This window comes from Sphaeramia orbicularis, chromosome 3 (genome assembly GCF_902148855.1).
Source record: "Sphaeramia orbicularis chromosome 3, fSphaOr1.1, whole genome shotgun sequence".
NCBI classification, from domain to species: domain Eukaryota; kingdom Metazoa; phylum Chordata; class Actinopteri; order Kurtiformes; family Apogonidae; genus Sphaeramia; species Sphaeramia orbicularis.
Genome location: NC_043959.1, coordinates 8,485,582 through 8,507,433, shown reverse-complemented (window position 1 = coordinate 8,507,433; position 21,852 = coordinate 8,485,582). Strand labels below are relative to the sequence as shown.

Here is a 21,852-nt window from a genome sequence, read left to right as displayed (position 1 = left end):
TAATACCTGTTGATCCATTAATCCTATCAATACATGTAAATAATTGGTGTAAAATACAGTTTGTCATTTTTTCATGGTCATCAGATATGACCCATTTGGACGTTCAGAGGCTCCGTAGTTACCATGGAAACACCGTCATCTTCTACAACATTGATTCACCAGTAAAACCCATGGAGTTGGATCAATGACAGCGGCTGGTTTTTATCTTCAGTTCATATCTTTAAAGAAAAGGTCCCTTTTTCATCAGTTCTCTGTTTTAATATAGTAACCTTTGAATTTACTCTGAACTTATATGAAGATCTCCATGATAATTAAATTCAATACAGGAAAATACATGATTTACACTTAAAAATGCAAAATACAGAGGATAATATTATAATAAATGGTGATAAATCACTTATGAAAGGTTAAATAAAGAAAAAAAATCATTTGGGAACTGCCACAAAAGTAGCACTGGGTCTTCATGGGTTAAATGAAAAATCTTAAGTTAAACAGAATTTTTGCTCAAAAGACTTCATTTGTTAAAAAAAATAAAAAAATAAATAAAAAAATGCATGTAATTTCTTCTTTTCATAGCAAACACTGTAAAACTAGACTCAAATATAGTGAGTCAAGACTAATACAGAAATATACACTGTGCTGCCATTAATTACATAATGCACGCTGACAACCGGTATATATGACAAAAGGGATATATGAACACAGAACTGAATGCAGTAACTGTATTCAGCTCTAGATTTTACTGAAGTCAGTCCCCTTGAATTACCTGAGAAATATGGTAAAATATTTTTAAATGATAGTTTTACATTGTCTTCTTTTAAAACATTTTCTGACATTCCTTTCTAACCAACAAGAGTTGATAGAATACTGCTCAGTCATCATCATCAATATTTAAACATTCAGTTTGTTCTCTTTTCCCATATTTATCTGATTTATAATATAGTTTTTGGCTCTTACATTTTCTGCAAAAGTTGGTTTTCTGTTAATGTTTGTGCTTCTTTCCCATAATACCTTTTTTTCCTTTCTTTTCTCTCCTGAAGCCAAAAGAACTCATGCTTCTGAGGGAGAACCAAACCCAGGCGCTGTACATTCTGTCTCTGGATTCAAACTCAGACACAGGTCAAGTGTTGCAGGAAACATTTTAAATGAATTTAGCAGTATTCAACTTGAGTGAACTCTGACCTTTGTCACTGATTTGGAGGCACTTTATATCACTCTGTGATTTTAACACTTTAATTAAACAGGGTTTTTTAAAAGAGATTTTTCTCCTTGTGTTCCTAATTACTGATGGATTCCACAACAAAGGATTCGGAGCAGCTTTTCATGAATCTGCCATCAGTATAAATGGTGTGGCATTTAATCAAATGTCACGCTTCAGAGCTGTGGAGGTCTAAGTGTAGGGAGCCAACACAAAAGCAGCCCTGAATATATGGCTGAAAGCTGAGTCCATGTCCATGTTTCCACAGGAAATCTGTCAATGAAAGACAAAACCAAGGATTTTTTTTAGAGAAAAACAAGTCAAGATGTTGTGATTCCATTTGTTTATAGGTTCTTTAACATCCAGATCTGAAATCTGTAGTTTCACCTGGTAATTGAATAATTTTCAGTAAATTTAGGTTATTTCAGAGTAAAATTAACCCTTTAGGTGCCAAAGTCACAATATTGCAACAAGCAACACAACTGAATGAAACAGACAGCTTTTTGAAATGTTGTCAAAATTGAATAAAAAAAAAAAAAAAAAAACTCCAGCGCTTAAAGGGTTAATACAATGTGTAATGTACGACACTATGTTCTATCAGCTGTTTTTTGTTCAAATTTATTCTTAATATTTTCTTAATTTATGTTCTTTTTCTGATAAATTTGTTCTTGTTTTGTTTTTTATTAATTTGTTCACTTTGATGTTTTTTTTTTCTTATTTCATTTATGTTGATATTGAGTGAAATCCAAATGGGCAAAATAAGTTCTAATTAAACTTTCTTTTTCATTTCAATTTCAGTAGCAGCAGGAGAAAGTGCCAAGTATTGTGGAAAGGATATGAGAAAGCAAAATGAATCAAGTTATGGTTGTTTCCAACATTTCAATTCAATGATTTGAGAAAATAACTGACAAACTAATCCCCAGTGTATTAATCACCAATATATTTCACATTATTTTATCTGGTGACACATGTTAGATAGAAACTCATAACACTGAACAAGTACCTGACACTGTATGGTAAGAACTGTCCAAAAATACAATATAAGCAAAAAAAAATAATTATGAAAAAAAGCCCTGAATAAAGAAGAGTTTAAGGAAGGCATGTAAATAGAAAAATAATTTATATAGCGCCTTCATGAAATTTAGAACACAGACAGCAGAAAAGAAATATAAGGTATATAAAAATAAATTGACAACCATTTTGAGACAAGCAAAAAAAAATTATTATAATAAAATGCTAGAGGGCAATAAAAGTAATATAAAAGAAATGTGGAAAATCTTAAACACAGTAATAGGAAATAAACTTGCATCTACAACTCTGCCTTTAAAGCATTTCACCAATGGCAAGGAGGTTATAGAGCAGGGGTGTCAAACTCATTTTAGTTCAGGGGGCCACATTAAGCCAAATATGATCTGAAGTGGGCCGGACCACTGAAATAATAACATAATAATATACACTACCAATCAAATTTTGGACTCATCTTCTCATTTAAATGACATGAGATGGACCACAGATGGCCAACAAGTGCTCAACATCACTGGAAACTCTTTCAAGACTTTTGGAAAACATTTCAGGCGACTACCTCATGGAGCTCATCAAGAGAATGCCAAGAATGTACAAAACAGTAATAAAAGCAAAATGTGACTATTTTGAAGAATCTAAAATAAAAAACATGCTTTGAGTTATGTCACACTTTTTTAAAACTACATAATTCCATACGTGTTCATTCATAGTTTTGATGCCTTCAGTGAGAATCTATAATGTAAATAGTCGTGAAAATAAAGAAAAACCAAGTGAGTCCAAACTTTTAACTGGTCGTGTATAAATAATGTCAACTCCAAACTTTCCTCTGTGTTTTAGAGTGAGAAAAGTAAAATTATGCCATGAAAATGTTTACATCTACAAACTGTCCTTTAAAACAATGGAAATAACATGAACAAACTGAAGTTTCTTAAGAAAAATAAGTGCAATTTTAACAATATTATGTCTCAGTTTATCATTTACATATGTACATGATAACTTGCAGATCACAGTGGATCAACAAATATGCAAAACATTTAATAACAGACAGAATCTTGTTAAAATTGTACTTACTTCTCTTAAGACAGTTCAGGTTGTTCATATTTGTTCAGGTTATTCACATTTTTTGCAAAATTGTACTTTGCTTAACTGTAAATACATGGAAATATTTACACTGACAAAGAGAAAAAAATTGTAGTTGTCATTATTTCTATGTTCTTATGATAGTATTTTATTGGTCCTGCCCACTTGAAATTGAATTGGTCTGAATGTGGAACCTGAACTAAAAGGATTGTTAATATCTTAGTGTAATTTTTGCATTTTACAAATTCATCCCAAGGGCCAAATTGGACCCTTTCATGGGCTGGATTTGGCCCCCAGGCCGCATGTTTGACATCTGTGTTATAGAGAATATGAATGAAGGAGCCCATGTATTTAATTCTGTTTTTGTAAATATCGGAACCAATCTTGCAAACACAATAGACAAACAGGATGAACAAATAAGCACAGGTTGGAATAGAGGAAATAAAGTAACGCAGTCCATGTTCCCTAATGAGGTGAGTGAAGAGGAGATTAGATCTGTGGTCACAAAATGTCAAAACAAGACTTCTACAGACAGGGATGGAACTGACATGATTATCCTAAAAAAGACTATTGATTGTATAACAAAGCCTTTAACCATATTTTTAATCTTTCCTTTTACAAAGGAGTTTTTCCAGACAGAATGAAGATGGTAAAGGTCATTCCACTGTTTAAAGCAGGAGACAAACAGAACCGGACTAATTACACACTAGGATCTCTGCCGTCACAATTCTCAAAAATACTCGAAAAATTATTTGTACAAAAATTAGATTCTTTTATTGAGAAAAATTATTTGTTAAATGACAGTCATTATGGCTTTCAAGGTAATCGTTCTACAGCTCTGGCATTAATGAACATAATAGAAGAAATCACAAATGCAACAGAAAATAAAAAATATACAATAGGAGTATTTATTGATTTGAAGAAATCATTTGATATGTTAGATCACAACATTTTAATTTCAAAATTATTTTCATATGGTATGAGAGGAGTTGTTTTAGATTCGTTAACAAGTTCTTTACACATCAGACAACAGTATGTACAGTTTGCTGGGAAAAAGTCTAATTGTTTAAAAATTGAATGTGGAGTTCCACAAGGCTCTGTTCTGGGGCCAAAATTATTTATTTGATATATTAATGACATATGTGATAAATCAAAGATAATGCAGTTTATTTTGTTCGCTGATAATAACATTAGTACAGAAAATAGAGAATGAGATGGTTCAACTCAAAAAATGGTTTGATATAAACAAATAATCTGTGAATTGGGATAAAACTAAGTTTATGGTGTTCACAAATAGAAAAAAAGGAAGAACATGTTTCATTGTCTATTAATGGTGTTACAATTGAGACGGTTTCAGAAATTCATTTTTTGGTGAAATAGTGGACGATAAATTAACATGGAAGCCACATATTGCTTATGTTTAAAAAAGAAAAAAAAAAAAAAGGTGTCTAAAAATATTTCTGTATTGAGTAAAGCAAAATGTGTGTTGGATTATAAAGCAACAAGAATTTTATTTTGTTCACTTATCCTACCATATTTGAGTTATTGTATTGAAGTATGGGCCAACACATACATGAGGAACACAAAGCCATAGTTGTCGAGGTTAGAGGAGGACAGCAGACAAATGAGGAAACAGACTTCAGGGTTTCACTTTTAGGTGAGTTCTTAATAATGAATTATAGTTTATTAATTGAGTTATGTGCAATTGTGTTCTAGCAAGGCATCAACATTAAAATTAGTTTCAGGATCTTCAGCAAATATCACATTGGAATGACAACATATTTGATATTTACGTCACTGATCTAAAGTCAGAACTATAGCTGAAATGATGAATTAATTGACTTGAATCGATTAAACAAATTATTTGAATACAATTTTCCTGACTTGAAGCTTTGTTCCCTTCATTTCGCTGCTGTTAAACATTGGTTCCACTGTTGTGTTTCACACGGACGCTTACTGTGATGCACATGACACCAGGATCAACACAAGCTACATGGAGAGTAGCTCAGAGGAGATGAGGACACAAAGGCAGAAAATGTCTATATGTTCACTTTTCTACATTGGAACCATCACTTACTCCTTTAAACCTCGAAGCTTTCACACAAATATTATGAATATTTGTCTTTATTGTTTTCAGTTGTATGTTAGTTCCATGTTCAGTTGTTAGTTGGATCTAAATGTGTGGAAGACTGTAGAGCACATGTTGTTTGTAGATGTCATTGGACTCGTTTGTTGTTGTTTATATCTATAGATATTTTTAAATTTACTTTTATACTGTTGCTATTTTTTATTTATCCTTTTACTTTTATACTTTTTGTGGCGGTTGTTTCAGCTGGTTCTGGAATAAAGGACAAGTTGTTTCTCATTTTCACACGTCTTTTTCACATTTTTACAATTTTTTTTGCCTATTCAAGTAATCATTCAATGGAATGCAGGCACACACCTGGACAGATGTGGTCAGTGGTTGTTCTTGATGTGGAGGGTGTAGTAGGACCAGGGTTCAGGCACATAAATGAGTCCAGGGTACTTGTTGCGTAGAACTGAGTCGTTCCACAGATAGCCCACCCACAGTACCAACAGGAGCAGAGTAAGACAGAAACTGCAGAACACGAACTGGCCGTTGCTGTCTGGACAGAGGCCTTTGCGCTGCTGATATATCACCGTGGCAACCATGCCAAGGAATGTAAGGAGGAAGAGTTCAGTGATTTGTCCTTCAGTGACCAAGTACCTTGAAAAAATGAAAGAAAATGCAAAAAATGTCAGGGACGCAAAGCGAAACTCTAACTTTTGTAATAAAACGTAATTTCAAGAAACCTAAGATCTCTGATTTTCAATGACATCTTTTCACTTCACTTTCAAGTGAGTTAATGCTTTTCTAAAAGAAAAAAACTTTTTAATGATTGGTCCCTATTTAAAATGTCTTCATGCACCTACAGACACAGTATAATTTCTGTCAAATGTGCAATATTTCAATTTCAAATGAGAATGAATTAGTTCCTTAGAGCCTTGTAACCTTAACTGTTTTATTATTATTATTATTATTATTATTGTTATTATTGTTATTATTGTTATTATTATAATGAATGAAGTATTCATGGATTCATTAAAACATCCCCAAAGGAGCTGCACTGAACAATAATATGTGGAAATATTCCTTCAGGCTCATATGCAAGTTAGGTAGGATTTTGTACATTTCCCTTTAGGTAAAACATCTTAAAATCTAATTTGCATTGACAAGGATTTTCATCAGTGATTGAAATTTTACTGCTAAAAAAAGCTAATAAATTCACGGCCAAATATGAACAGTTTTCTCCTCTTTTTATGTCATATGGAATCATTCTATTGACTTGATGAATGAAACCTCAGAGAAAAAAAAAAAATTACAAGAGAACGCTCTTATTCATAGAAGGTTACTGTAAACAGCAGGACATCTTGAGAAGGTAAAATAAAGCAAGAAAAGTGTATCTACAATTTAAGATGATCTGTGTTTTTATTTAATGTTTCCGGAATTCTGGATTTTCATCTTGACAATCAAACAAAAAAACTTGAATCATGCAAATCTGCACCTCTTCGTTGTTTTCAAGCCTCGACTCCTCTAATCACATCTCTTATGTGGTTCTGAATGTAATGTACAGTGGAGTGAAAAAGTGTTTGCCCCCTTCCTGATTTTTTTTTTTTTTTTGCATGTTTATCACTCTTACATGTTTCAGATCATCAAACAAATTTTAATATAAGACAAGGATAACACAAGTAACCACAAAATGCAGTTTTTAAATGGTGTTTATTATTAAGGGGAAAAAAATTCCAAACCTACATAGCCCTGTGTAAAAAAGTGATTCCCCCCTTGTTAAAACATAAATTCACTGTGGTTTGTCACATCTTTAGAAAGCTGAGTTCAATTTCTCTAGCCACACCTAGGCCCGATTACTGCCACACCTATTCTCAATCAAGAAATCCCTTAAATAGGACCTGCCTGACAAAGTGAAGTAGACCAAAAGATCCTCAAAAGCTAGACATCATACTGCCATCCAAAGAAATTCAGGAACAAATGAGAAACAAAATAATTGAGCTCTATCAGTCTGGAAAAGGTTATAAAGCCATTTCTAAAGCTTTGGGACTCAAGCAAACCACAGTGAGAGCCATTATCCACAAATGACGAAAACATGGAACAATAGTGGACCTTCCCAGGAGCGGCTGGCAACCAAAATTACCATAAAAGTGCAGCGACGACTCATCCAAGAGGTCACAAAAGACCCCACAACAACATCCAAAGAACTGCAGGCCTCACTTGCCTCATCTTACCTTCAGTTAAGGTCAGTGTTCATGACTCCACCATTAAAAAGAGAATAGGCAACAATGGCCTAGGTAGCAGAGTTCCAAGACAAAAACTACTGCTGAGCAAAAAGAACGTAAAGGTTTGTCTCAGTTTGGTCTCTTGATGATCCCCAAGACTTTTGGGAAAATACTCTGTGGACTGATGACAAAGGTTGAACTTTATGGAAGGTGTGTGTCCCATTACGTCAGGGGGTGTGATCATACCAACAGTAAAATATGGTGGTAGTAGTGTGACGGTCTGGGGCTGTTTTGCTGCTTCAGGACCTGGAAGACTTGCTGTAGTAAATGGAACCATGAATTCTGCTGTCTACCAAAAAATCCTGGAGGAGAAGGTCCGGCCATCTGTTTGTGACCTCAAGCTGAAGTTCACTTGGGTTCTGCAGCCAGACAATGATCCAAAACACACCAGCAAGTCCACCTCTGAATGGCTTAAGAAAAACAAAAGGCCTTGACTAGGCCTTTGGAGTGGCCTAGTCAACATCCTGACCCGAATCTGATTGAGATGCTGTGGCATGACCTTAAAAAAGCAGTTCATGCTTGAAAACCCTCCAATGTGGCCGAATTACAACAATTCTGCAAAGATGAGAGGGCCAAAATTCCTCCACAGCGCTGTAAAAGACTCATTGCCAGTTATGGCAAATGCTTGATTGGAATTGTTGCTGCTAAGGGTGGCCCAACCAGTTATTAGGTTTAGGGGACAATCACTTTTTCACACAGGGTCATGTAGGTTTGGATCCCCCCTTAATAATAAACACCTTCATTTAAAAACTGCATTATGTGGTTACTTGTGTCATCTTTGTCTAATATTTAAATTTGTTTGATGATCTGAAACATGCAAGTGTGACAAACATGCAAAAAATAAGAAATCAGGAGGGGGGTAAACACTTTTTCACACCACTGTAAATATACTGCAATTTACAATAACACAGGAAAAAACTGCACATTTATTTCAGATAATGGACTGTGCAATATAATACGAAACTATGTAAAAATACAGGTTTTGCAGGTGAAACTACAGCCAATTAGCCCATTACCGCCTGAATTTATATATAAGTGTATTAAAATAAGTTAACTGTACTTTTGCTTTCAAGCAGATAGTAAATTAAGTAGAGATCGTTAATTTGACTTACAGCACGTGAAATAGAAATTTGGGTATGATGCAAATTTGGGACAACAAGCATATTGGTCAATAGTAATGAAAAAGTAATAAAGGAGACTTTCCTGGCTCAGATGATGGAGATGGTTTTAATGATGACACAAAATGATTTTCAGTGTCATGACATTGTACATACTGAATATGCCTGAAGCAGCACTGGGGGAATACATAACGCTGTCTCAGCTGATTTTGTAAGGGAAATGCTTTGATGGAAATTTGCAACAGCCAACGTTAAGGGGTTAATTTCAATAAATTTAGTGTGAAAAGTCTTAGAGTATATGATAACATCATGTTGATTCATATTCTGGATTTTAAGGAAAATCATAGGATATGTTTTATTATAAATTAAGATATAAATTAGAATAATACTGAACCCATTCTCTTGCTATAGTAAAACAAGTTGTTCTTATAAATTTCCACTCACAATCTCCTGCAGAACTTGTGCAACAGAAATGCTTTATAAAGTAATGTTAGTGTCATGTACAGGGTGGGGAAGCAAAATTTACAATATTTTGAGGCAGGGATTGAAAGACAGTGTATGACCAATTAGTTTATTGAAAGTCATGAGAATTTATTTGCCACAAGAAAATTTACATAATAGAAAATGTTTTTATTCTATGTGTCCTCCTTCTTTCTCAATAACTGCCTTCACACGCTTCCTGAAACTTGCGCAAGTGTTTCTCAAATATTCGGCTGACAACTTCTCCCATTCTTCTTTAATAGTATCTTCCAGACTTTCTCGTAATAGTTTTGCTCATAGTCATTCTCTTCTTTACATTATAAACAGTCTTTATGGACACTCCAACTATTTTTGAAATCTCCTTTGGTGTGATGAGTGCATTCAGGAAATCACACACTCTTTGACGTTTGCGTTCCTGATTACTCATATGGGCAAAAGTTTCTGAAAAGGTATGGATAATAGTGTTAGGTATGATTATGACATCAATATATGTTTGGTTTCAAAACAATTGACGTAGTGCCTGCTGAGAAAAAACAACTAAATGTTCATTGTAAATTTTGCTTCCCCACCCTGTATGTTATGATGACCTTGATGAATGCCACAAGCCCAAACTTCCCGTTCTATGGTATAGCTGCATTTATAGTCTCGGACCTGCAATTAGTTGTTTTTGTCCCTCATGGCACATCGAGGTAGGTGAAATTCTGCCCTAAGCTTCTACTTTGTATTTCTATTATAAATCAGACACAGGGATTGAAACTGACCAATAGTAGAGAGCACTGGGTCCCAGCAACAGCCAGCCATTCACTGGAAGGGCTCTCTGTTCTTTGTTCTTGGTGAAACATCCAGTGAAGTAGATGAACAGAATGGTGAAGAAAGGAATGTACCTAGAACACATCAAGACACATTGCTTTAAAACTGTACTAAGAAACAATCACAGTTTAATCCTGTTTTGTAAAGGTGATGATAAAACAAAAAAATACTCAAGAAATCTATCTTTTTTTTCACTACTGGTGAAATAATTCAACACATTACACAGTGGCTGTGGAAATGACTCCATTCTAACTCTAGCTGGTGTCAAAATAAATCCACAAATCACAACAACATGCAAAACTCATCGTCATCTTGGCAATTCACAGATCCATTAACTGAAATCTGCCACAGAAATTTAATCGGCTAATTAATTCAGACCCTCAAAGGGGGCTCGCACTAATGCTGCCTTCATGTGCTATGGGAATTTTGGTACATACTAGTTACAAACTCAAAAATTGCACATGAACCTGAATTGCACCTCATGTCATATTTTCCCACTGGAGAACTTAGAACTTCTGCCCAAATGAAAATAACTTTTCCACAGGGCAGAGAGCAACGAGGGATTCATGGCCAATGAATGATAAACAATGCTTTTATTAATGTTCTGCTGCTGTCTGCTGCAAATAAATTAACACATCCAAAATGGTTTTACCCAAATAGCATGTCTTGTTAAATCGTGTGTCAGCCATTTTTCACTTCGCTACAACAACAAAAGCACTTGTACACAACACAAACGTAATTTCAAATTCACAAGTGGAATCTTCCTGACAGCACCCGAAGGCAGCATTAGTCCCTGAAAGACTTGCGCCTCATGGCTGTTTTGACACACTCATCTTATCATCAGTCCTTTAATAGTTTCGCTCATGAATCCAAAATGATATTACTGGACTGACCTACCACAGCCTTTCATTAAATCATATAATTTAACATGTGTAACATGTTTAGTAATGTCAGGAAATGCCATTGAAATACAGCCTCAACCTTCAGGCTTATGGAATTTATCTAAATAAAAATGTTTTGAGAATGTAAAAAAAAATCCTTTTATCTCCCAAATCCCTAATAAAATTGTGTGGGCAGTTTTATAGCAACACAGAATTTGACTTCACATTGACCTTCAACGTATTTTCAAGGCTTTACAGTAATGTAATGTCATCGTATTGGTCTGGCTTTCAGTAACAGTCGTCTTTCAACAAACTTGGTGTTCCGTTTGGAAGTACAATATTCAAACCACATCAGAGAAATAAGTAAAGTGCAGAAGTGTCATCAGTGCCAGAGAATTATAGCATCAACCAGCTGAGTCGCTAAACTGCAATTAAAACCAGACACTGAGGGTTGAGCGGAAGATAAGGACTGATACATTCCCTCATTTAACAGCTTAGAATGAAATCTGGATCCATGAAAGCTGTCAAATACGACTGAGAAAAGTGGCTAAAAGGGTGAAAACAACATATTAGCTTGTCACCTTGGTGGCAGCTAATCAGGATCCTTTTAAACATTAAACACATCAGATACAACCAAGTGAAAACAACAAAAGCACTTAAAAATGGGAAAACAAAAAAAAAAAAAACAAGGTGAAAACATAATAGATAGTGAAAGATAGTAAAAGTGAAAATGAGAGGAGATGAAACAAAGTGAAAATGGTTGAAAAAGATTCAACAAAATGTAAAAAAAAATAATTAAAATGAAAATGCCATAGAGGGCAAAACTTTAAAACACCTTTTTTTGTTCATTTTACTTATTTGATGTAATCTTGAATAGGACAAAAACAATGTCAAATAAGTTTTTTTATGGCCAGAGCAAAATTGTTTTAGCTGAGACTATAAACAAAATAATAAAATTCCTTCAGTACCAGACTTTTACACCCCCAGTGCAAGAAGGGCTCAGGTCATTCCTGCAGGGATCAGTTCACAGTAAGCCCACCACCACTACCACTATCAAACCATGTTCATGTGGAAATATATTGTAAATATGCAAGTAATATGCAAGTCTAAATTTAACCTAAATATTTCTTTTTTTCTCTTTATATTTCATGTTTCACTTTGTTTTTTGTATTTTGCTGCTAAGTGAAAAATTTCACCACAATGGGATCAATAAAGTCTTATCTTATCTTATCTTGTCTTGTCTTAATAAACCCAAAAAACTAAAGAAAAATGCCCACTTAGCCCACTTTTCCTGCATGTAAAATCTTTCTGGTCAGCTTCATATAGATGGTATAAAATGCCAACACACATCTGTCAGTGTTTTATAATTTACCTAGAAATCCAAAGTAAGCAGTGCTCTGTGTACAGTCTGCATGGTACACACTTCCACCAAACCCTCACAGTCCTCAAAGCTTATTGTTTGCTCGTCTGTTAGACTCAGCAGGCCTTGACCCACCCAATCCCCAGCATCTTATAGTTAGAAAAAGTGATTTTAAAAAATTGAAGGCCCTGACTCTAATTCGGGATGTGATGAAGACTTGATGCAGTGGTCAAATTCTCCATCATCAATAATCAACAATTTATGCAACTATGGATGGAAAAAATATTATGAACCTTATTGTGACACTACATAAGCATTATGTGGCAAAAAAGATATCACAATGAATGTTTCCTGTAATCCAAACCAAAGGTGGTGCTGTGAAATATTGCATATGCAACTTTTTTCTTGGCCGGACAGTGTATTTTGGGTTTCCATTCCTCACTGAAAATGAACATGGTAGATATGACCTTACTTGAATATACAAGGCTCATTACTGAAACATCCAACCAAGGTAAAAATCAAGTGTTAAACATAGTGTTAGTTCTCTGTTGAACTCAGAGATGAGGAAGAATGAGACACATCGACATGATGACTTTAAAATGCATGAGCTAGTCAATAGTTAACTGTGTGGGAATATGGATAAAATGTTATTTCTGTTAGTTTCATCAACAGTTCTTGTTCGGGTGAATGGAGACAATTATCACGATGATATCAAATAATCATGATCATTTTAAATAAATGCATTAGTCGATTATTTACTAATTCCAACAGACCTACTGAAGACTCCTGGATACATCATCAGTGTTATGCTCAAGTGCACCCACTGAGGTATTTCTAAGCATGTGGCTTTATGCAGAGGACCATTTATAACGTCAAAAATGTGGAATTTAAACCTGTTTTTAAGATTTGTAAGATCTAATATTTAAGACATTAATAAAAGTGATTTTAAGACTTGTTAAATGATGATGATTTATGCTTGTAGAAAAAAAAAGGTAACCAACTTATTTGTATGCAAAAAAGAGATTAATCCCCAATCTATACATCAATACATACCACATTAAATGCCCCAGCTGCTCATCATAGTAATACAGCAACTCAAAGGAATCGATCTGTGGAGGAAACACAGAGTCAATCATTTCTGGAAACTCTACAAACTCTACAGTTTATTATGGGATTTTGTAAGCCAACGCGAACATGCTGGCCTGTGCAACAGTGCCACCTAGTGTCTGAAAGCCTATTAAACTTTGTCACTGAATTAAGATGGCTGCAAACATTTAATTTAAGAAGTAGATATTAGAGGCCATTCGACAATAGGAAAATTAATTATATGCTTCAGGTGTATAGACCGTTTGTGTTGGTTTTTCCTTTCATGCTAAAAAACAACTTGTGTTATTTCTCCTAGTCAAATCCTCATGAATAATAAATGTGCTTTAAATATTTTATATTCTCATCACACTATAGGAGCTCATGCAGTTCTTATACAGTTCTGTTGAATCTCTTTGAAGAAGCTCTTTCTCTGAGAGATATTTAATTGAAAAGGACTGCATATAATCCCACTCATACAGGTGGCATGCAGTGAAAGCGAAACTTAAGACACTTTACTAATTCCTCTATTGCTGCATTTCTACTTCGTGGAACCGGTTCGACTTGGCTCAGCTTGTCTCCCATTGTTGTGCACCTCATTTCCTTTCCCCTACCTTCAGAAACTTGTATTTGGGTACAACGTTTGCTGCCCGCACCAGAACTGGAACTGGGCCCGGCGTTCACTCTGCCACTACATTCACAAGTGCCGCTAAGTAGCGTACCAAATATGTGACATTCCTGTAAATGATTCACATGCTGTGGACAAATGTTTGAGCAGATTGGAGGGATTCCACCCTTTTGAAGACATGGAAGCTCTGCAAGTGTTACAAGTAAGTGGACCTGGGGTCGTCTGTTTAGACCATTTCTGCCACCATGTTGGCTACGTTCTGACCAAAACAATGAAGCGTACGCGTGACGTCATCGCGCATACGCAACAAAAGCGGAATCAAGATGAACTGTTAAGCAGGAAGGCAAACGATTCCAATGAATCGAGCTACTGGGAACCATTTCTCAAAAAGAACCGGTTCTCGATTCCCATCCCTACAAGGACCCTTATTAAGACGTACATGATGCCAGAATCAACACAAACACGGGGGTCGCTGGAGCCTATTCCAGCTACTTATGGGCAAAGGCGGGGTACACCCTGGACATGTCTCCAGTTCATCGCAGAACTGAACATATAGAGACAAACAATCACTGTCACATTCACACCTATGGGCAATTTAGATTAACCAATTAACCTATCAGTGCATGTGTTTGGATGGTGGGAGGAGCCAGAGTACCTGGAGAGAACCCACACAGACACGGGGAGAACATGCAAACTCCACACAGAAAGGTCCCACCTCCATCGACTGGTGTTGAAATCAAACCCCGGATATGGAGTGTATTTCATTTAAATTTATTTTATTTTTATTCGTTGTTTTTCTTTTTTTTAAAAATGTGATTCTAAATTTGAAGATTACGGTGATATTTGGCATTACAGGTATTATCCCCTGCTGCACAACAAAGTCCGGTCACTGTCCAGAGGGGAGGTGCTGAAGCGCTTTGCTGTGTGTTTGGAAGAGGTGAAAAGAGGTCATCCAGAACATGTCAAATATGTCACACACTTATTTGCTTTGAACATAGGTTCAAATTGAGGTCAAACTGAGTTACCAGCTTGGTCACAGAATAAATGAAACTTGTAAGTCAAGGTACCACAATAATTAAATTAATAAAATAGATGAGTCAGTTACAAAAAAGTAAATACAAAATACAAGGCCAGGGCTATATAGAGCAGCACCTAGGGCCTGATTTACTAAGATCGCAAATAATGGGTGCAAATGTGCATGCTCGCGCTAAAAAATGCGTGTGCTATTGATTTGCATGTCACGGGTGATCAGCTCAGATTTCCTGCACAAATGATAACGGGCGCAAAGTCTTGGAGACCACCCTAATTAAATGAGGATTTTGCGTGCGCTACTGGTTGTCGTCATGGAGACAGTGCACTGTAAAAACTGCTCTGTGTGCGCGTGTGTGTGTCTGTGCGTGTGTCTGTGTGTAGGTGTGGGTCTGTGTGTGTGTGTCGTGCAGCACTAGAACCCATCCCGTTCAGTCTCCCCCTGTGTGTGCGAGAGAGACAGAGAGAGAAAGAAAGAAAGAAAGAAAGAAAGAAAGAATGGTGATGTTCCTCTGGTGGAACTAGGTGTGTGTGTGTGTGTGTGTGTGTGTGTGTCGGGGGGGGGGGGCCATAAAGTGGGGGACCATATGTCTCAAATTATTATTTTTTTTCTTCCGTCATTCCAAAAATGTTGATGTGATCAGAACACACTGTTTTTCTGTGTTCCCTTTGGTTGTGCCTAAGCCCCGCCTCCTCGCCACAACTACTGCAGCCAGTTTATGGTGAAGCTGTGTCAGTTAAAACCTGGCTTTCAGACGAGCTAAATATAGCCGTAAAATCAGCCACCACAATCAGTTTCAGGTTTGGTAAATCACATTGCACGCGCTGAATAAATATTTGCATCTACTCCTCCCAATAATTTTTCGTGTTGTGGCAGAAACGCACATACTGCATGTTCATGCGGGCAAACACGCTAAATGGGTTGTGCGAGATATTTTGTCCATTTGAGAGGCGCAACCTTGGGTACGTCCTGTTAGTAGATAAGCTTCAACATGTTTTTGCATGCGCAGTCGAGTTTGCACACGTTTTTACATGCGCAAACCTTTAGTAAATCAGGCCCCTAGTGTACAATGATGTCATTTTGGAACACCTTGCCTCTTGGTCTGGATCATATAATGTTGTTTCAAAACTTAGTGTAATATTTATTTCTGCATTCAGCTCTGCATAAGTGGTGGTATTTCATTATTGTTTTCCAACAACTTTTCACACCAACTTTCCCATGTGCCAAAAGTTTGCATTATTTAAATTTTTTTTCCTCTCTTTTTTGGATCTAAATGGAAAAACAGCTGGATAGAAATGCACCTACTGAGACAAACAGATAAGTAAAATTCTGTCAGGTGTTAATAGGCAGAATATGACGATGATGTGGCCTTACCAGTGAGGCAGGTTTGAGATCCTTGATGATGGGGTTATCTCTGACTGACAGGTGCAGCTGGTATCCACTCAGGACGAGCCGATGGTTGATGGAGTCCCCCACCAGGTGGATACTGGCCCCCATTACAAGGATGATGATGCAGAGGTAGACTAAGGAGCGAGGCAGAGCTCTAGGACTGCGCTCAATCAACTGCATGAACCAGTAAAACACAACTAATTAAAGGAATTTACAACCACATCCCTTCTCAACGAATCAGACACTTTTAGCAAAGCTGCATTAATGATTTATTCATTCAATTCATTCAAGATGTTTGGGTTTTTTTTCCAGGTTATTATGACATTTAATCAATATTTTAGCTGTGAAACAATTCAGCTGGAATGATAAACAAAAACCATCCCTGAAATAAAAAATTAAAAAAGAGTAAAATGTTTTGAATGAAACTAGACTAATGTCGCATTTCCACTACGTGGAACCAGCTCGACTCCACTCCACTCCACTCTGGTACCAGGTCCTATTCCAGACCGTTTCCATCACAGGATACTACCCACTTTACAGTACCTGGTTGTCATAGTGATGTGGTGCGTTACTTCCATGTCGTCTGCTCAGAGTCGCTGATAAACTCGTTCGTTGCGTGTTGTCTCGTCAAGCTCATGCTGAATTTTTACATCTGAACCTCCTGGACAAACCATGGTGTAGTTTTACAGGCTGTGATCATGTGGATTAACCTACCGACATATTTACTGTAAGCTTCTGCATCTGTTTTTTGTAAAACGGCGGGTCACAGAGACAACTCTCTGACCAATCAGTGGTCTGCAGTGTTTACACGTCACCTTTTAGAATCTGGTCCCCAGTCCTGGAGCCTCAGCGGAGGTGATACGAAAAACTAGTACCAGGTACCAGATTCCAGGTCCTTCTTCGTAATGGAAATGCAAAAAGGATGAGTCAAGTCGAGTTGAGTCAATACCACATAGTGGAAACGCAGCATAAAATACCTTGAGTTCTTGTTTGACTAAAACTAGACTAAAATGTTGAGAGTTTTAGTCGACTAAAACATGACTAACAAAAAATGATATGTGAATGACTATATATGACTAAGACTAATAAGGAACTTTGACACAAGACTAAATGAAAAATGGGTGACAAAATTAACACCGCTTCAAAATATAACTACTGTAGGTAATTCATCTATCAGACAGGGGTAGTTGTTTGTTTACCTGCTTTACTAGTTTCAGCTACTTCCTGTCACAAAACTCCAACAAATACTGGTCAAACCCAAAGATAGAATACATCAAGAACAGAAATCTGACGACATATATGAAATTCCATGTTTATCATGCAATAAAACCTATGTGAGAGAGACAGGGAGAACTTTTGTAATACGGAAAAAAGAACATCAGATAGAATGTGAAAAGGAAACAGCGCAGACAAACAAGAGCAGCAAAAGAGCAAACATATCCAGAGAACCTAAAATCAGCCATATCCGACCACTGCAAAAAAGAAAATCACACTATGGACTGGAATTACGCCAGGGTCATCCGTGCTGAAAGCAACAAGTACCATTGCTGGATCAAAGATGCCACTGAGATATGGAAACACGTGCCAAGGACAATGAATAGAGACAAAGGAGTATACACCCTTTCTGACACCTGGGATGCGGTCTACACCCTATCAGACACCTGGGATGCAGTCTACACCCTATCAGACACCTGAGATGCGGTCCTGTAGAAGAGGTCAGACAGCAGGGGGCGTAAACCCTCTCTGCTGTCTGGCCAGTCCTCTTGAGCAGCCTATAAGAGATGTCACAGCAACATCATGTGATGCTTCTGACAAAGGCGACAGGAAGTAGCTGAAACTAGTAAAGCAGGTAAACAAACAACTATGCCTGTCTGATAAATGAATTGCCTACAATAAAATAATATGAACATGAAATCGCTCAAGAGAAGTAAGTGCAATTTTAACAATATTTTTCCTGTTACTAAATGTATTGTAGATTTGTAGATCTACTGTGTAATGCACATGTATGAATAAAGCTGAGGCATAACTTTACACTTATTTTTCTTTAGAAATTTCAGGTTGTTCATGTTATTCATATTTTTTCAAAGGATGAAAACATTTGCATTATATAATTCTACTTTTTTTCACTCTAAAACGTAGGAGAAAAATTAGGAGTTGATATTATTTATATGTTATTATTTTACCGGCCCACTTCTGAATGTGGAATCTGAACTGAATATGACACCTCTAATGTACTGGATTACATATGTGTATTTTCTGCCATAATGAGTCAAAATGTGCTGTGGAGAAAGTTTATTAGCAAAAGATAATCTAGTAATATTGTAGAAAATGTGAAATACTGATAATTACTTGTATGTTTAACTAGTGTCTAGCTGTTCTTTAAAAATGGGTCTTTTGCTGATCTCAGAAACACTAATGCATTTTGTGTTTTGATTCACCTTGAGCATCAGGAAAGGTGTTATGACATTGTACGCCATGTGGAAATAGTCTCCAGCGCTGGGTTTGTTCAGGGGGAACCATTCAAGAGGAAGGACGATCTAAAAAATAATACACCATGAAATTGTAGTTGTTTGTTCAGTTACAATTTGAAAACTTCATGCTGCACAGATTTGGTGAAATTTGTCCTAAGCTTGCATTACCATCACAATAGGCCTTCCAAAGTCCAATATCCAGTTCTGCAGAGTCAGGAAGAACCACAGGTCAAAATGAAAGTGCTGCTTTTTCTTCTGTGGGATAGTTTCCTTCAAGCCATCAGAAGTGCTGTCAGTAGACATTTAGAGAGGCGGTTAGTGGTGGCAGTAAAGGACCTTTCAACCCAGTATCAAAAGCAAACAGCTGCACACAGGCCCCCGGCCCTGGCATGCAGACCCCAGCCCCAGCATGCAGACCTCATTCAGTCTCCTCCAACACCCCCACTCTTACAGAGCAGCCCCAATTCGTACCTATCTGGTAAACGTTACATTTCCTAGTGATTTATGTTAGTGACAAAACAGTTTTCCGGTGAACTTTCCATCCTAATATAACTAATATAGCCAAGCTCTGGCTCTGGCATCGTTTCCTGTACAAGTGCTTCAAGCCTCTGAGAAGCACAATTCATGTATGAAGAGGGGTACGCACAGAGGGGGGAGGGACAAATGACAGTTGAGTTTGATAGACATATCGCCATTCAGTCATTTCGATTGGGCGCTTAAAATGATTGGATGGTGGTTTTTCAGTCCTGTCTGTTTCACAGGTGACTACATTTTTGTATTTTTGTTTTAGAGCAGTTAATTAATTGGTTGTAATCGGGGTGTGAAGGGGATTTCAAACAATATAGTAAAAAATGCTCCAGGAAAACATCTCACACCCCCCCTTTCATTTACCTGGGGGAATAGTGTAGAAGAGTCAGGGCTATTAACAGTTTACTAATGCGGGAAATTCAGGTTAAAATACATGTGTGTCTTTGCTTATTGTTACTTATCAATTTTAACATCAAAGACTGACTGTCTGCCTTTAAAGAAACTGCAACAAAGGACTTCACATACAGTTGTGTTCAAAATAATAGCAGTCCAACATGACTAACCAGATCAATCACTGTTTTTGGTATAAATCATATTATTACGTGGTAAATAATTTACCAGTAGGTGTAGCAGAGTCAGAGAAACCAACAGACCCAACATTCATGATATGCATGTTCCTGAGTCTGTGTAATTGAATAATTAAGTGAAAGGGGTGTGTTCAAAATAATAGCAGTGTGGAGTTCAATCAGTGAGGTCATTCATTATGTGAAGAAACAGGTGTCATTCAGGTGGCCCTTATTTAAGGATGAAGCCAGCACATGTTGTACATGCAATTCTCTCTGAAAACCTGAGAAAGATGGGCCGTGCCAGACATTGTTCAGAAGAATAGCGTGCTTTAATTAAAACGTTGATTGGAGAAGGGAAAACATATAAAGAAGTGCAGAAAATGATAGGCTGCTCAGTTAAAATGATCTCCAATGCTTTAAAATGGAAAGCCAAACCAGAGAGACGTGGAAGAAAACAGAAGACTACCATTCGAATGGATTGAACAATAGCCAGAATAGCAAAGACTCATCCTAAAACATATTTCTACCAAATTTAGGATGTCTACAATTACAGCATGAGGCTCGATCATTGACTTTTTGTAGTCATTGAGCTGTTTTTCCTATCTATAAATCTCATAAAATCAAAAATTTATGACCAGACCACTCAGCTTTTCATGTAGGACCATCAGAAAGAAGCTTGTATGGCTTAACTCCACAATTGTTGAGCTGAACATTGACTTGCTTGACTTTCACCACAGAAACTTAGCACTTCCTTAAGGCTTAAAGTTAAGGCTTGCTTGTTTTTTGCTGATATGATACAACTAAAAATAACTGCCTGTTTTCTCTAACTTTCACTCAAGACCAAAAATCTGGGATGATTGTACATTTTACAAACTACCAATAGGAGGTATACAGACAGAAAAATAATAGCTTTAATAATAGCTGTTTAAATATTTGTTATATTCACCTAGTACAAGTCTTTTTTTAAGTTTCTAATGAACTCAAAGATCAGGCTACTCATTACTCATTTTCCTCACTAGTCATTATCATCTTTTTCCAAACGATCAGTAATTTATCTGCTTTAAAAATCACTTGGTCAGTCTTTACTTATCCATCTACCGTATATAAGTATGTATGTATGTATGTGTATATACATATAAACTTTTAGTGGTACAAAAATAATCGATAGCTGCAGCCACAAAATATCAATGATTCAATGTGCACTTTTGGTTTTTGAGCTGCTGAAGTCCCCATGCAGTAAAGTCATGATAAAGCAGCCTGAAGTCAATAGTCAATAACAATCGCTAAACACAAAACACTGTCCTCATCTCTACAAAATTTATGTCAGCTGCACCACATATTTTGTTTATAAGCCATAGTCAAGACATTTGAGCCTGAACAACTTCGCTCTGAATCGCTGTTACAACAAAATACACCTAATCCCATCAGTTAAATACGGAACCCTCTGTCCTCCTCAAGAGAAAACGGCTTTTATTGTTTTGTCAACTAACCTATTTTCAGCTGGTGTTTGTGGACCGTTGCCTCGACGCTTTCTTAATGATTGCATTTTCTTGCGCAGGGTTATCTGTATTTGATGTGTCTGACCGGCTGTCCTGCGACGAAAGGACGGAAAAGTGAACGGGATCCTACAATAACATCTCTGTGTCAAAACATTTTGCACTTCCTGCTGCCACCTTAGCTCCGCCCCCGTTGCGTTATCGACCAATCAAAGAGGGCGTTTTTTTTTCATTAAACCTTTATTGATAACCAACAAGTAGAAAGATGCAACGTTCAACAGAAATAAGTATCACATAAATTTGATATAAATATTGATACAAACAATAAGCAGGTGAGCATAACAATACAAAAAAGTGC

The 21,852-nt window shown here is 36.5% G+C and overlaps 1 protein-coding gene across 2 annotated transcripts; it reads right to left on the bottom strand.

Annotated features, from left to right (window-relative positions):
* Positions 1 to 103: 103 nt before the first annotated feature.
* Positions 104 to 21,672, bottom strand: cln6a (CLN6 transmembrane ER protein a). Of its 2 annotated transcripts, XM_030126519.1 has the most exons (8): positions 21,489 to 21,672; positions 19,073 to 19,193; positions 18,872 to 18,970; positions 16,419 to 16,607; positions 13,357 to 13,412; positions 10,014 to 10,136; positions 5,745 to 6,029; positions 104 to 1,471 (listed from the first exon to the last, which is right to left on the bottom strand). In XM_030126519.1, the coding sequence occupies exons 1-7, from the start codon at positions 21,542 to 21,544 to the stop codon at positions 5,759 to 5,761; spliced, it is 915 nt and encodes a 304-aa protein (XP_029982379.1). In that variant the 5' UTR covers positions 21,545 to 21,672; the 3' UTR covers positions 104 to 1,471; positions 5,745 to 5,758. The 2 variants fall into 2 exon arrangements, with proteins under 2 accessions (XP_029982379.1, XP_029982371.1); XM_030126511.1 differs by lacking the exon at positions 104 to 1,471 and having other exon boundaries at positions 5,644 to 6,029.
* Between the last annotated feature and the right edge of the window lie 180 nt (positions 21,673 to 21,852).